This window comes from Falco peregrinus, chromosome 5, assembly GCF_023634155.1.
Source record: "Falco peregrinus isolate bFalPer1 chromosome 5, bFalPer1.pri, whole genome shotgun sequence".
Classification (NCBI taxonomy): Eukaryota; Metazoa; Chordata; class Aves; order Falconiformes; family Falconidae; genus Falco; species Falco peregrinus.
Genome location: NC_073725.1, coordinates 32,062,091 through 32,077,569, shown reverse-complemented (window position 1 = coordinate 32,077,569; position 15,479 = coordinate 32,062,091). Strand labels below are relative to the sequence as shown.

At 34.9% G+C, this 15,479-nt stretch overlaps 1 protein-coding gene across 7 annotated transcripts in view; it reads right to left on the bottom strand.

Moving 5' to 3' along the window:
- Positions 1-15,479, bottom strand: part of SNX13 (sorting nexin 13) — a 67,634-nt gene that overhangs the window by 29,313 nt on the left and 22,842 nt on the right. For all 7 annotated transcript variants that reach the window (XR_008747267.1, XR_008747268.1, XM_055804396.1 and 4 more), the window contains exons 3-12: positions 11,949-12,051; positions 8,698-8,787; positions 8,168-8,289; positions 6,396-6,517; positions 6,135-6,236; positions 5,388-5,476; positions 4,906-4,989; positions 2,343-2,481; positions 1,731-1,819; positions 499-598 (exon numbers count right to left, since the gene is read on the bottom strand). Coding sequence is in view for 5 of the 7 variants with exons in the window: in XM_055804396.1 (XP_055660371.1) it covers positions 499-598; positions 1,731-1,819; positions 2,343-2,481; positions 4,906-4,989; positions 5,388-5,476; positions 6,135-6,236; positions 6,396-6,517; positions 8,168-8,289; positions 8,698-8,787; positions 11,949-12,051 (1,040 nt within the window). In the remaining 2 variants the exon portion in view is untranslated. The remainder of the gene's footprint in view (positions 1-498; positions 599-1,730; positions 1,820-2,342; positions 2,482-4,905; positions 4,990-5,387; positions 5,477-6,134; positions 6,237-6,395; positions 6,518-8,167; positions 8,290-8,697; positions 8,788-11,948; positions 12,052-15,479) is intronic.

The window sequence follows — 15,479 nt, the reverse complement described above, 5'->3', positions numbered from 1 at the left end:
TATAAACGTTGATGATAAACCTAAAGTAGTACATAAATTACCACTGTATTTTAGCTTCTCAAACAGACGACCTTCAGTAGCCTCGTAATCCTCTAAACTTCAATCTAACATCTATAGTCAATAGCTCCATTAGCTTCAGCAAGACCAGCAAAAGAAAGAGTAACAATTATGGTTAAGTTTCCGAGTCATTCTAATTACAGACCTTCTTCCAATGATTCTGTTCTAAACAGAACAAACATACAAAGTGACAGACCAATAAAACATTGCAAGAACAGTCTTACAAAGAGATCAGTATTGAAATAAGCTTGATACAAGCTTCTGAAAATACTGAGTATAGCGTTCTGATCAGTAAATTACAGGCTGATTTGCAAAAAAGGTTCTGGTTACTTCTGGCAAGGGGCACTCAGTAAATACCTATATTTAGCATTTTCAAGTGTACAGTCCTCTGAATTAGCATATTCCTTATAAATAAGACAGATCAGATAAATTAACACTTACCCATAAAAAACTGTAGTGCAACATTGTCTACCAGAATATGGTCCAGAGGGACTGTGCAAAGTTTTCCAAAGTTTGCTGCCAGTTTCACAGTATCTATTTCCTGTAAGACACAGTTCAGTGTGTTCATAGGCTTTTAAAACTTCTACTTACCACAAAGCAGACATAATAAAAATAATTTACATTATCGATAATAAAGGACCCTCTCAACTGTTAGTTATTTCCACAGTCATTCATAAGTGATGATCTAGATCATAATGTCACATTCTCTAAACTATTTGCCTTCAACATGATGATTTCTGTTATATGGGAAGCTGGATTTTAATACTGCCATTCATATAATACTATGCCGGCCAAATTAACCTGAAATCCCTCACCAAATGCGGCAGTAAGCATTTAAATCAATTAACAAGATGAATGTATTTCAGCATTTGATGGGATGCAGGTCACCACAACTTAAATTCATCTCTGCCCAACTTTCTTCTGTCAATATGACATTTCTCATTATTACAGTAATGCTTCTGGGTCCAGCTGTAGAAATTTTAACAGTCAACATACACAACACAAACCACGACAACGCAAGATTACATTATCTTTGGGCAACATCTAGGTCCAATTAAGAGAGTCCAGAAACTAAGCAAAGTCAAACATACTGACTCTGTCAGCTTTAAAATATAAAACAAGCAACACAACAACATGAGATTCTCAGATTTAACATGCAGTTTGCCTTAGGCTTTTTGTTGAACTGAAGAGGTAAATGTCTAATAAAAGGCAATGCACAGAGCCTACAAGGCATTGTAAAATAATCAGCAAGCAGTACCTTTATCAACAAGAAAAGAGATCTTTGCCAAAAACTAAGCTTGACGCACACAAGGTATGCACTGGAGCAACAATAAAAGAACTGAATCTAAGTGTATAAATACAAAGATGCTTTGCATCTATGTAACATTTTGGTTTAACTCTTGTATTGAGAAGGTAAGAATAGTTTCTAAGATATAGTGACATTCCTAAATCGCTAAAGCCGGAATCCAAAACCCTTTAAATATGTGAAGGTTAAGAAATTCTTTGTGTAACCGAACTGCAAATACAAAACTAACTTCAGCTGTATAATGTATTCCTATAACTGCATACTCTTAAGTTGTATTTCAAAATGCAAGAGTTAAAAAGCTAGAACGAACTAGTAAGTCATTTGCAACTGCACTCTTTAAGAACTAAAAAAATTCTATAACACTTACTTTTCCTGACTGCAATCTCTGAATTCTTGAATCACATACTTTAATAACATATAATAAACTGTTTATTTGATTTTTTATAGTGTTGATATCTGAAAGCAAAAACAAAGAGGATTAAACAATGCAGATGAGTATATAAACTCTTGTTCTGAAATGCTCTAAAAATATCATAGGAAAAGTGATATACCACTACAAAACACATCAGCTTTGAATAGGAGGGGGTTTTGTTCCAATTTAAACACCTTACTGATGGAAGTGAACAATTAAAAAAAAAAATACAATACTTTTCTCCTTCCTTTTTCAGATTAACTGTTAACTGACTACCTATTAAAACCTAAAGTATTACTCAAATTCTGAGCCACCAAAGCAAGTTTCAATTTAGTGGAAGTATACCTAACCGATTAAGTCTATATTAAAAAAAAAAAACCAACAACAAAAAACCCCAAACACTTATGAAGATATATTTATATTACTTAAATCATATTTACTTCTTAAATAACAAAATATTTTATACTATCCTGCGTCAGAATTTTTATTTTTTAAACTTTCAGAATATACTTCAGAGATCTTGCTGTTAAATGCATTTCAGATTTTGTATAACAATACATTACTAACCGTCTCCCGCTGTATCTAGAGATCGAAGATATTGCAGTTCTTCACTTGCTTTATCTTTCACTGCTTCCAACTCTCCTATATTATCACTTAATTTAATAATATTCATAAAGGCCTCATAGTTACAGTTGGAATCACGGATCTGAAACAAAGTTTTACAGTGTGAATGATGCAAAACAACTAAAAGCACGACATGATTTTTCATTAAGTCAATTATTTTCATACAGCACTGCAAAGCGGCATTTTGAAAAAACTCTGTGCTTCTAAACCTTCCTTTGATAGTAAAATTTTACATGAACCAAGAAAGCAGCAGCATGCACAGTCAAAACCTATTTCACACCATCATTTTCTGTTCTCAAGAAGTACAATAAAGACACATGGAAAGTTTGTCAACCGTTTTAATGAAGATCTTGTAAAAAACCCTCTTCTGCTATTACCCATTTCCTTAGCTAAGTAGGCAGAAACTGGTGAGGCCACTGAAAAGGTTTCACCTTTGCCAAGGTCCCCTGCAAGTGTACAGGCTCCTAAAGTAATGGCTTCTTAAGATAGAGAATTACAAAAAGAATTAAACCATTCTACAATGCAATCATAACCTACTGGGGGGGGGGGGGGGGGGGGGGGGGCGGGGAAGGAAATTACTGAACTAATACTCTCTCTGGAACCCTAATTTAGATAACCTTGTAAATACTATTAAACTATTTCAACGCATACTGTTTTCCCCATATTGGTATAAGGTGAACCTGCTCTAGGGACTTAAAGGAATTTGTGCAAGTGAAGTAAACCTGCTGTGCTGCCAAGATCACTGGCAACTATGTTGTGAATGAAGCACAGAGATCAGCAGAAGGTTGGCAGCTTTACAGCATGTGCACACAGGTGCAGAGGGCTGAGTTCTAATGCTGTCTTTACCACCTGAAGCCAAAAAAGTCACTTCACCCACATCTTTCATAAATGCTCATTTTGATATGGAAATGTAATACTTGGTCTGTACTGCAGAAGTGCATTGACACGAGTTGTACAGAGCAGAAAGAATGAAGACTGGATGGATACCTTTGACCAAAGTTAATGGAAAAACCTTCTAGAAATCTGCTTTTAAAAGTAATAGTACAAAAAATACTTGAACTTCAAACATTTTGTAAAAATGTGAGTTTCACAGTGAAGACAGACAAGTTTGGATTAACTTCTAATTTTATATTGAAGCTTTGTATTATACTGCAAGAGAACCAGTATTAAACTCTGGTGTACCTAGTGAAACATGTAATGAAACCTCTCATTTTCAGAAATTAGAATCAGATTTGAATGAAAAAAATTCTTGCCAAAGATTTTGAAAGGAGCCAGAATTTATTCCAGTCATCTCTACTTCTGACCTTAATTTCTGCAGCATTCTTCATTAAGACTTGTAATAAATTTTTGAAAGCATTTATTCTTCTTTATCTTTCCTCTAGCACGTTTACTTCCTCATCTCAGAAAATGATTATGAAAATTAATATTTGGGACATCACCATCATAATAGAAAGCTTTGTAAAATCTCAGAATTGTACCTTTGGCTGCAGCTGGGGGCAGTGCTCAGTAAATAAAGAATGAGGCCAAGTTACAAATAGAGAACATGCATAGGAGGAAAGGGAAAATAAAAATTGAAAATCTTGGACCATATGAGCAGCAGTACTGTTTCTTTTTAAAGTTAGGTTCTTGTAGAAAAGCAGCGTGCAAACTTTTACATGAAATGGAGGTGACTGGAGTGACATTATACACACACACTTGAATTCATTCTATACATAAGAACTTTACTCTGAAATCCAAGGATATTTTCAGTGTAGTACTTGAATACATAAGACAATACTAAAATATATGAATAAAAGTAGAGAGAACTTGGGAAAAGGGAAAAAAATTTAAAATTGATTCATGACCTGTAAGGGAAAATAAACTGTAAGTTTTAACTTGCTTTGCAAAAAAAATCAGTAACATTAATTAAAGTGCGACTATTCTATTTATGTTGATTTTACTATATATTACTACTATTAAAAGTCTGGGGTTTTTTTTGCAGGTATATTAGGGAGACGTCAATGTAAAGACTTTGTTCCTTATCATTCAGTTAAATATGTAAGGGTTACCACAAACACCCCTAAAACAATCACTGTGAGATTCCTTAACAGAAGCAAAAAAAACCAACCCAACACAATCTTACTACTTGTCATTCTGGAGACCCCTTAAGCTTTAAAGGACACATCAGAAAAACAGTCAAGGAAAAAAACAAACAACTTCCATGGTTACTGCTATACTTCCTGAGCAGCTAAGCAAAAGTCAGAGGGCTCAACTTTACACTTTATCATACATCTGTCCCCAGTCAGGCAACTTTTGCTGAACAACCACAACACAGTGTACAGGTAATATAGTGTGAATGTGTACGTTTCTGTACAAACACACACATTAAGTTCACTATCTCTGTCAATATATCTATTGGTAATTTTTCTACTAGAAAGGTATCTGCCATGATTACAGGGAACACAATTAAAACTTTATATGAAAATATTCTGGAAATATAATGTTTAAAGTGAATGATAATTCTTACCATCCATATGACATACTGATTAATATAATCAGGATCACTGAGCTGGTTTATTAATGGAAGAAGAATTCCTCGGGAGAGGATTTCCTGAAAAACAAAATATAATAATTTTATACATGTATTCATAAAGCTAATATAGTTGCAACAATTTAAAGATCACTGTGTAGAGCTTAAATAAAAAAAATTATTACAGAAAATCCTCAATAGGCACTAGCACATTCCCTTCCAATTAACATCAGACGACATAAATACTTCAAAAAAAACAACATCCATTTTTGTCACATTTTTCTAATGTTGCTAGAGGTAAAAGAAATTTCAAGAACATTTTGCAGAAACTGCTCTCTGCTATTAAATACTTATTAAGATTGTGCTGAATTTAAAATAACCTAATATTAAATCAAATCAATTTTGAGGAGCAGTTCAGATCTAAAATTGTTTATGGCATTAAGCCAAGGAACTGGGATGCTTTCAGAGTCTGTACTTACCCTGACAAAGTATCGCATGATCTTGTTCTGGAAGTCTCCAGGAGGTAGCAATATATACAGTAAAACCTCACACAGATCCCTTAGGAATCCTAGTCAGGGAGAATGAAAAACCCTTAGCATGGTTTTATGTTATGTTACTTCACATCTTACCTGATATCATAAAAAACAACAGATAAATCCTTAAAATTAAATTAAAACATACGGTCGTATATATTATTATAGTGCTAGCCCCACAGCAACACCTTTCAGATTGAATATAAGCAGCACTGATGTTAACCTGAAACAGATCTAGAGTCTCAAAAAGACAAAAGACAGCCAAATTCCAAGAATCAAAATTTAACTGCAGTGTTTTCCTTATTTAACATATACAGGCTTTTTTTCCCTGCCTCCTTCACACTTTGCCAAAATGAAAAACCGCTATTTTTAATTAAGAGCACAGAGTAGGGATAAGGAAGGCAGATCTAACAGAAAGGCGTAAGAATTTGCAAAGCCATCTCCTGCTGCCCAGAAAACATATTTCTATGTTAAAATTCTTCCAATGAAAAGAGGAATAGCTACATATGTACATACTTCATTATAATTATAGCATTAATATGTACAAATTAGAAAAAATACATATGTATAGTAGATAATCATGCTTTGAAAGTCACATGCTAAGATTTCAGTATATTTCATATTGTGAACACAATTGTTAGTATAATTTAGTCTGCTACACTAAAATCACTTGAGAAGATAATACTGAGAGACCTTCTTCATCTTTGGGAGAAGTGCAGACTAGATCACGACAGACTTCTTTCTCCATTTCAACTTCGACCTCAAAGAATGTATCTACAAGTTCCTCAGCTTGATCTATGCAAAAGAACATAAGAAGAAATACACTTTTTTTATAAAGATCAGAAACTTAAGAGTAAACGTTAATTATAAAATAAAGCTACCTGTATTTCACACATGTAAGATACCTGTCTACTCAGACCCAAACAAAGAAAAAAATATAAACCATTACATTACCTTTCATCTGATCGCCTTTCTCTGCTATTCTTTGCTGAGCTTTTCTGAAAACTCGAAGATGAGTGCCAAAGTCATCAACAAGTCGTGTAGTGAAATAAGGCTGCCAGTCTGTTTCCTTTGACCTATGAGAAAAGAACATCCAAGAAAATGAATTATTTTATCCTGAACACAAAGAACAGCATTAAGTTTCTGCTTCTCCTTCCCCCCTTCCAGAACCACACTGATAGTAAAAATGGAAAGGCAAAGAAATAAATCAGTCTCCTAATTGCCTGGCCACTTAAAATAAATGAAATATTGTAAAATACCACTCTCACACCACATTAGTATTTATGCTTGAATTACTTTAAGGTCAACATTTGTATCTGAAATAGTGTTCCGATTCATAACATTGTCAAATATCTGAAAAATCCTGATATAGACAGTCTACAACCAAAAACCTAAAATATTCCCCAGTTCTTTTTCAGCAATACTTTCTATCATTTTGGAAGGGACGTAAACAAAATCATTTCCTTCTGAATTTGCAGCATACGCATGAGTGAGAAAACACAATTTCACTTGAAACTACAAGTGACGTAATATTATCAACAATTAATTCCACAGCTTATATAAGAGGCAATTAGCATGCATCTCCAACAATGCACATAGGTAAAGTCAGAAAATAGTCACTGTTAGAATTGCACAGAACTACTTCCTTATTGGTATGAAAAAGATGCAGAGATATTCCTAGATGTCCATGCCTTACCAGACAAGCTGAAAAGGCACTTGTACATTATAGGTTGAATGAAGATAGATGTTACTGATGGCTTTTATTCTGCAGTAAGTATTCCACTACCTGGATTCTCTCAGATACCTACTTTGTTACAGCATAATCCTTCTACAACGCATCCATTTTTGTGTTCATTCCCTCACCTGTTCTTTCTTCCCTCAAAGAGAGAGGAAACGATGAGGAACTCTGGAGGAGAGGGAACCCTACTGCAAAATCTAGATGCGGAAATAAGCAGCAGAGCTGCCTCAAAGAACAGTCAATCAAATCCATGAACAATCCAGATCCACCATCCGCACAATCAACAAATCATACAAAGACACTAGGTGGCAGCCTTACATCAGCATCCCAAACGTACAACGAAGAGAAACTACCCACTGTATTCATTCCCCCCGGAAGCTCACGGGGTGTACGAAACAAGAGATTATGGTACTAATCTAAGACTGCTACAGCTATATCCAACTACAGTCATTGTAAACACATTAGATTATTTTTTCTTAATAACTACTACTGCAGCCCTGTTAAAACGATTTGATTTGTACAGAACAACACAACCGCACAGGAGTGGTGGCTATTTTTGAAGAACTATAGAACTGTACCAAAAACCCACAGAAGTTTTAATTAGAGGCTTTCACACTGATTTATCTTGGGAATAGCCCTGCTGTTTACATGAAACAGACCTGCGTATAAAAAGGTGATGATTCATGCAACTCAGTGCTTAAGTTGCAGAAAAAAAAAGCTATTCAGTAGTTTTAGACATTAACCTAAACTTAGAAAAGGACATTTTGCAAAAGACCATGACAACAATCATCATCTCCATTCATTCCTTAAGGGATTAGCAAAAGACTGTAGTTCTCAGATTATGATCTTAAAGTTTTACAAATTCTTTCTGTAAAATGCACTGAACTATGCCAATAGATAAACTTAAATAATCTACTACCATACAATCCAGAGAGGTATTTGTCCACTTGCTTAGACAGTGTATTGATGTAAATACAAATAATCTTACCGGGCAGAAAACTGAACAAGTGCATACTGAAGAGCCTGTCTGATTTCCAGAAGAAATGATTCATCATCGCTTAGTGTGTAATACCAATACTGCACGTAGTCTCTCAGGGAAAACTGGATTACCTGAAATTGGATAGGAAAACATAAAGATGAAGCAATGAACAAAAGACAACAAAATATGAAATAGCTTTCTGTGCCTGATAATGCAATAGCAGTCTTCTTAAAAGGTTAACATAGTGAACCATGCTCTCCTACCACTATGAAATTAGGAGTCAAACAATAAAACTCCCATACTGAAACCTCTTCTTCATACTGGTTCGCATGCATTCATTGCCTCTATGCTGAGAAACTATAATATACAGAAAAGACGCAAATACTGCCCAATATCCTGCCCCATCCTCAATGTTTTTTCACTTACCACTCTCAAATATTACATTTCTCAACTGCTATTTATCTCTCAACTACTTAGATATTACATAGTCAATACTTGCAAAAATAGAAATAGGTTAAACAGTCCTGGTTAGAACTTACCTGTTGCAAAGGCTCATCAATTATATTTGCACCTGTCAGTCTTCTGTCAATCTTAATAGGCCTGGCTTCACGTTTCATTTCTTCTATGCACTTGAAAGAAATTAGGAAATATAACTTGGCAGGTTTTAGCTATAATTAAAAATCACCTCCACTGCTTATGATATATGTCTACTTCCAGTAATGACCTCATGCAACATTTTCCCCACTATTATACTTTACAGTAGATAAAATACAACATCATAAAATTACTTGAATTGGAAGGGACCATTAAAGATCATCTAGTCCAACCCCCTTGTCACAAGCAAGAACATCTTCAACTAGTTCGGTTGTTCACAGCCCAATCCATCCAACCTGACTGTGAATGCTGCAAGGGACAAGGCATCTACAAGCCCTCTGGGCAACAGTGTCATCTGTATTTTTCACTGTATAAATAATAGTGAGGAACCAACCTGAAAACCTATTTCTTGCCTCCTGTGAAGAAGCAAGTTTGCTAAAATACTAGATCAGAAGGAAATAAAACTCAAACAGTTATAAAAGGAGGGAGAGGGGGACATGACATGGGTAAGACCCCAGTTCCGTACTTATGAACTTCCTGTGCAACCTCAGGCAGGTAATTGTTCAGTTGTTTGTTGTTTTTCTCTCTGTTTACTCTACATGCTGGAAGAGAAATCACTATTTCATACCATTGCTAATTCACAGACGAACCTTTAAAAAGTAACTGATGATGGGGTAAAAAATTATTTTATAGAAGGATTTGCAACTCAGAGCAGTTAACTCCAAGAATGACTTCATCAGAGCTGACTTTTGGCAAGTGGCACGCTGAAAAAGAACACCCTTTACCAACGCTTCTGAGTGGACTAATACAGTGTACTTCTACACACTTCAGATGAAATCTGCAATAAACCCCTTTATTTTCACAGAAATAAGAACCCAACAACCTACACTACTGTTCAAAAAAACATCATTTTAATCTTTGATCTAGGGAGAAAGTTATGACAGAAACATAGAAGAACCTCCTGGCACTAAATCCTGTTCTGTAACTTAAGAACCTAGTACATTCTACGTAATTTCCATCCACAAATTTTGTGTTCTGAACTACAACTGATTTCTTTAATATCAAGCATTTAAACATTCATCTTGGCCTAAAAATTCCTCAAAGAACAAAACCCCCTCAAAACAATCAATAAAACTCTGATTTGCTTTAGCAAGAAGAGCTTCTTTTACAAAACCTATCATCAAATTACTTCTCACAATATCACATTAAAGTGCATTCAGTTTGTACTTGGTTCATGGACGAAGTATAATCTATACACTAGCCACTTGAATATTCATTGTTCAAGACCACTTAAGTCCACAGCAGTCTTAAACATGAAAACAATTTCAAGCTGAAAATATTACTTTCCAATAAAGATACAAGTTAACAGAAATTTAATACAAAAATAGTAAAATGGAATCCCAAACAAACCACACATTTGGTTTGGGTTAGGACTCATCTCTTCTTGCACTGCTACTGCAAAGCTCAGGTAAACTAGCTAATGCTATTTTAATACAGTGGCAAAAAAGGAAATGCAAAACACTACTGTAGAAGACACACAGATTTTCGTTGGAAAACAACCTCAAACAGCGTTTTGTAAGCCAGCTAGAAATAAACAGCTTTGCACTACAAGACTTAAACCCAGAGAATAGTCAAGACAGGTCAGTTGAGAAAAGTGACGTGTCAATAATCCACACTCAAATCCAAAATCAAACTACTGAAATTGGATTACGCAAAAAAAACCAACCCTACAATGTTTTATTCTTTCATAAAGCAACCAGAGCATACGTATGTACTGAGCTCAAAAAAGTTACATTAACATAAAAAAAGTTTCAGTGATGCAGAAGAAATTTAAAGCACAGAAAAACTTGCAAATATGCTCTCAAAACATGAGACATAAGCAACACTCCACAGTCCATAAAATATAAGCACTGAAGTCTATACAGCACCAAGAAGCCTAGTTCCCTAAAATGAGGTTACATTAATGGAACAGAATCATTAGTTCTCTGCGGGCTCTTTTTCTTAAACTTTTTTTCTTTTTCTTAAACTTTTTTTTTTTTTCATTTGGACCAGTGACATTACTTTATGGTTTAGAATATACTTAAGATTCAGATTTACCTCAACAGATTCAAAGATTTAAGTGAAACGGCCACTTACCAACTGAGCTATGAACCAGTCACAAAAAAAAAATTTCTGTGATTAGACAACATACTGCTGAATCACAAAATAACCTTCTATAAGCTACTAGTAAGAAAGTTGAATATCTCCCCCCCTTTCACAGACAACATGAAGTATAGTAACCTGACAGCTAAGAAAGGGCAGGATGTTTCAGTCAAAACAGTTATGAAATTAAATATAGCAACCTTTGGGTTAGTGTTTTCTCTATCCTGGTAAGTGCAAACTGATCAGGCCAAGATGTACCTAAACATCTGAGCTGCCAAGATTTATTAGTTCATAAAGCAGGAATTCCTAGAAATTCTACCTCTTGGCTATTAAGAACTTATTCTGTACTAAACAGATGCAGATTTACCCAATTAGGAACCCTGAATTTAGGTCCATCAACCAAAATTATGGTCTTAAGAACTGAGAGAAAAAGAGTTGAAAAGGGGATCCCACTGCTGCTCCACATTTATCTGTGCATTTCCAGGATTTTCGCTTGGTCTTAAAAATAGCCAAAGGTAACTTCTACATCCCTGAAGTACTGTAAATGTAGATTTTTATTAGTTTAACCTTCTTAGTTAGGCAAGTAACTTTCTGACCACAAACAATCAAAAAAAAAATCAAAACTGGAGAGACTACAGATCCAGTGATGGAAGAATCCTAAATAGTCATAACAATCTTGCAAGAAAAAGCACAAAAATAGAGGAGCTATCATTCCTGCCAAAAAACTGAATACACACAAGTAGTCTAGAAAGGAATGGTTTAGTAATTCCCTCACAGGTAACAATAACCACTTACATCTTACTAATTTCTCATAATGAACTCGGAAACAATGCTTAAAAGAAACTTTCCATAAATACCTAAAAAACTTGTACTTCAGAAAGGAAAGATCTTGAATTTCACTTGTACATTGCAAGTGACTCAAAACATAAAAGCAGGTTCTTCTACCTTCAGAAACAAGTATAATTCTTAGATTAAAATACATTATTAGTGTCAATTCTCATCTTCAAAGTTATAAAATCTGATCTAGAAGTTAAGACAAGTAAACTCTTCTTACCTTGGGGATTCCAACTGATGTACAAGGAAGAAACGAATGTTCACACTGCTCAAGGTATTTTTCCGAGTTGCTTTTTCCAAATAAAAGAGTAACCACAAAACCCCTGAAACAGAAAAAGGAAGACCAGCTAGAACGACAGTCATCTCTCCTGCCCCCACCACTGAAAATATTTCACAGTAAGTTATAGATGACAATATATGACAATTCTCACTGTTTACGTTCCTAATACAGTGCTCTTTCACAGTGTAGTGTGCCGCTCAAATTAAGTGACACAACACTCAGTATGAAGCTTTCCAGTCCTGTATTATATTATCAGTCTTGACATACTCTTATCAAACAGCAGATCTATATAGCAGTCTACACTACACAGTCTGCTGCATGAGAGGAACCTGTGATGGCATACTACCTATGCTCACAAATACTGGTACACAGAAAGATGGGTACACGTGTAAGCTGCTCTGGTTGTATTTATACAAAGACTCTTTCACTTCAACACTATGAACAAATAAACTCTTTTGAGATACATTTAAGCCACTGCATTGTGGCATAAGCCACAAAAACACAGACCAGGAAGAAACTATGTAGTAAGTATAGTAAGTAACAACTGGTTGTATATGTTTAAACAAGAAGTAAGAAAATTTTCAACTGGGAACATATTTTAAGCTGCAAAGAAAAAAAACCAAAAACCAAACAACACAAAAACAAAACCACAGTACTCCTGCCAGGATGCATAAGAACAGAGTAAAGGAAAAAGCCTAGAAGATAACTCAAGTTAAACACGAGGTGTTGGGTATTTCTGGAGCTGTACATTTCGTGGCGTGTTCATTATTTTTTGTTGTTCTGTTTTTAATTAATTCAGCATATAAAATCTAAATAAATGCACTCCTGGATCATTTACTTTAAAAGAATGTTAGATCAGAATCATTATCTTCTTCCCTCACAATTTTACAGTGATATTTAAATTATGACTTATATTTAAGCAGGACAACAGTTAATTTCATTATTGTTTTCTTTATGATACAATGAAGGCATCAGGGAAAAAGCAATCATTACAAGAAGTTCAACCATGCTACAACAGCAATGATTTATTTACACCTTACGGACACTAGGGCACAAAAACGCAAAAAGCTGTTTTTACTAAGATAATATATGAAAAGTCTGTGCCAATTACAGCATAATCAAAGTATGGAGCCTTTGAAAACTCAAGCATTAAAAAGAGTAAGTTACTGCTGCTCAGACTAGCCTTGGGATGGCTAACATGCATAGGATTTTTTACACAAATTTCACTGCATTCAATTTAAAGGCCAGCTGACCAACATTTGCGGCCACAGGAACTCACAAAGTTGCACCAGACTTGAAACGTGCCGAAGTAATACATTCTTTTAATACAGACTGCTGTTGATAAACAGTAGTCTTACTTAAACGATCCGAATAAAATTCCTAACCAAGGTAAAATATGCCATTTGAATGCTTTCATTCCCAGACTGGGAACTGTTCTTTTTCAGTACTCCAGAGGCTCAGTAATTCATAAGCAGGGAGGTGGTCATTTATACCTGAACAGCTCCAGGGAAAAAAACCCCATTGCCACACACCAAAAAACCCACCAAAACCCAAACACCTCCCCCCCCACACCTCCCCCCCCCAAACCCCACTACACAAAATTATTATTGGTAACTTGATAACGCAGAAGAAAATTACACTTGATACTCTGATTCACATCTAGCCCTCTTTATCTGCCAGGCCCATATACTTTTTACCTACGAGGACAAAAAAATAAAATCAGGTCTAATTGCTCTTCTGTTCCAGATACTTCCAGATAGCTTTAAATCATACCACCAATGGTGCTAGTAGCATCATAATTCAGTTCAAGGACAAAACCTGCTTAGAAAAATCTCAATATTAGTTTCACTATGCTTAGAAGTTAATTAATGTTTTCCTTGGTAATGTGCCTTATGAGGTTTTTTTAATTATTAAAAAGTTTGGGTTTTCTTTTTATCTACCACATTTCTATTAGAAACTTCGGTTGTCTTTTAAAGAAGACAGTATACCCAAAATGCCTTTTTTTTTTTTTTTTTTTTTTTTTGGTTTGCCTAAAATCAGTTTCAACTTCAAACATCAATTGGCAACTTGGGGTGGGTGGGTGGTGTGCATGGAAAAGGAGGGGAGAGGGGTTCTCTTTTATTCAAAAGGATTGAAGCCTTCAAAATAACTAGGTATGCATTATGCATCTGTTTCAAACATTATGACACTTCTAAAGCTAATGACTCATTCAAAAATACTAATATGCTACCAATATAGTTTAAATATATGCTCATCTTCCTAGATGCCTTTAAGTACTTTCATTTTTAAGCTAGAAATGCTAGGAGCTTCTACCTCTACAGCAGAAATTAATTCATTTCATTCTCTAATTTAAACTCTTGTGCGCATTAGAGAAGGATACGTAGCCTGACTAGTCAGCGTATCTGTTAGCTAACAGAAACTTCTAGTGTAAATGCTTAGCTAATTCATCAAAAGGATATTCAATACAGTAAATGAGAAATCATTTTAGTCTTTTCTCTAAATGAATAGAGCAGAAAAATGAAGAGATCATATTTTACTTAAATTTTTGTTAAGTTTTTCCAGAAATTATTGGAAGGCCAGCTTTTCACAAGGACAAATTAACAACAGAACAAAAGATGAAAGACAAATGGGGACTAGAGATTTATCATTCTCCCGCCAAAGCCTGAAAAGTAACAGCTGAACGTTTTGTGAGAAGTCAAAAAGCAGGTTCAGAACCAATCCCAATCTGGTCAGCAGTTAGAATCGTCAATGTAGGAGCCAGTCACATATATATGGATGTTATTAAGTATCAATACTTATTTTTTGACAACAGAACAAATTCCTTTAAATAGAAAAGCAACTGATGGTCCAGGAAATTTAAACTTTCACAACATCAGAAGCCTAAGGCTGTTGGCAGAGCCACAATTCATGTCACTTTTATTTTACTTCCTTAGGATTGAAAGAGCAAATGAGAGCGAGTAAGGTAAGAAACATTCATAGCACAAAGAAAAGGCACATGGTAAAAAACAGGCCCAGCATTCAAGTTAAGGGGTTTACACCAATACTTGAAGCAGAGGCAGAAAACAGCTCATGAAGATTAATATCTTGTAATAGTCTTGGCTACACAGGTTAAAGAAACAGCATCTATTTCTTCCCTCCCGCTTTTGGTGGAAAAGAGTTCAGTTCCCTAAGCAATGAGTTACCAGATCCTGAATTGAAGAGGGATGTACTAAAAACAAAGAAAAGCTAACTTTATAAATCAGTCTTGAAACAGAACACAAGGAGAACTTTTGACTTAGAGCTTTTATTCATATACACAAATGGTTTCAGTATCCTTCCAAGCACACAAACAATAGTACAACTTAGTACAAGCTATCTGTGCAAACACACCAGTAATAGTAAATCAAAAAGAAATAATTAGATAGCACATAACAGAAGCGAAACAGTATAAACAGATTGATTATGTTGATACAGCTATGGCATCACGATTGT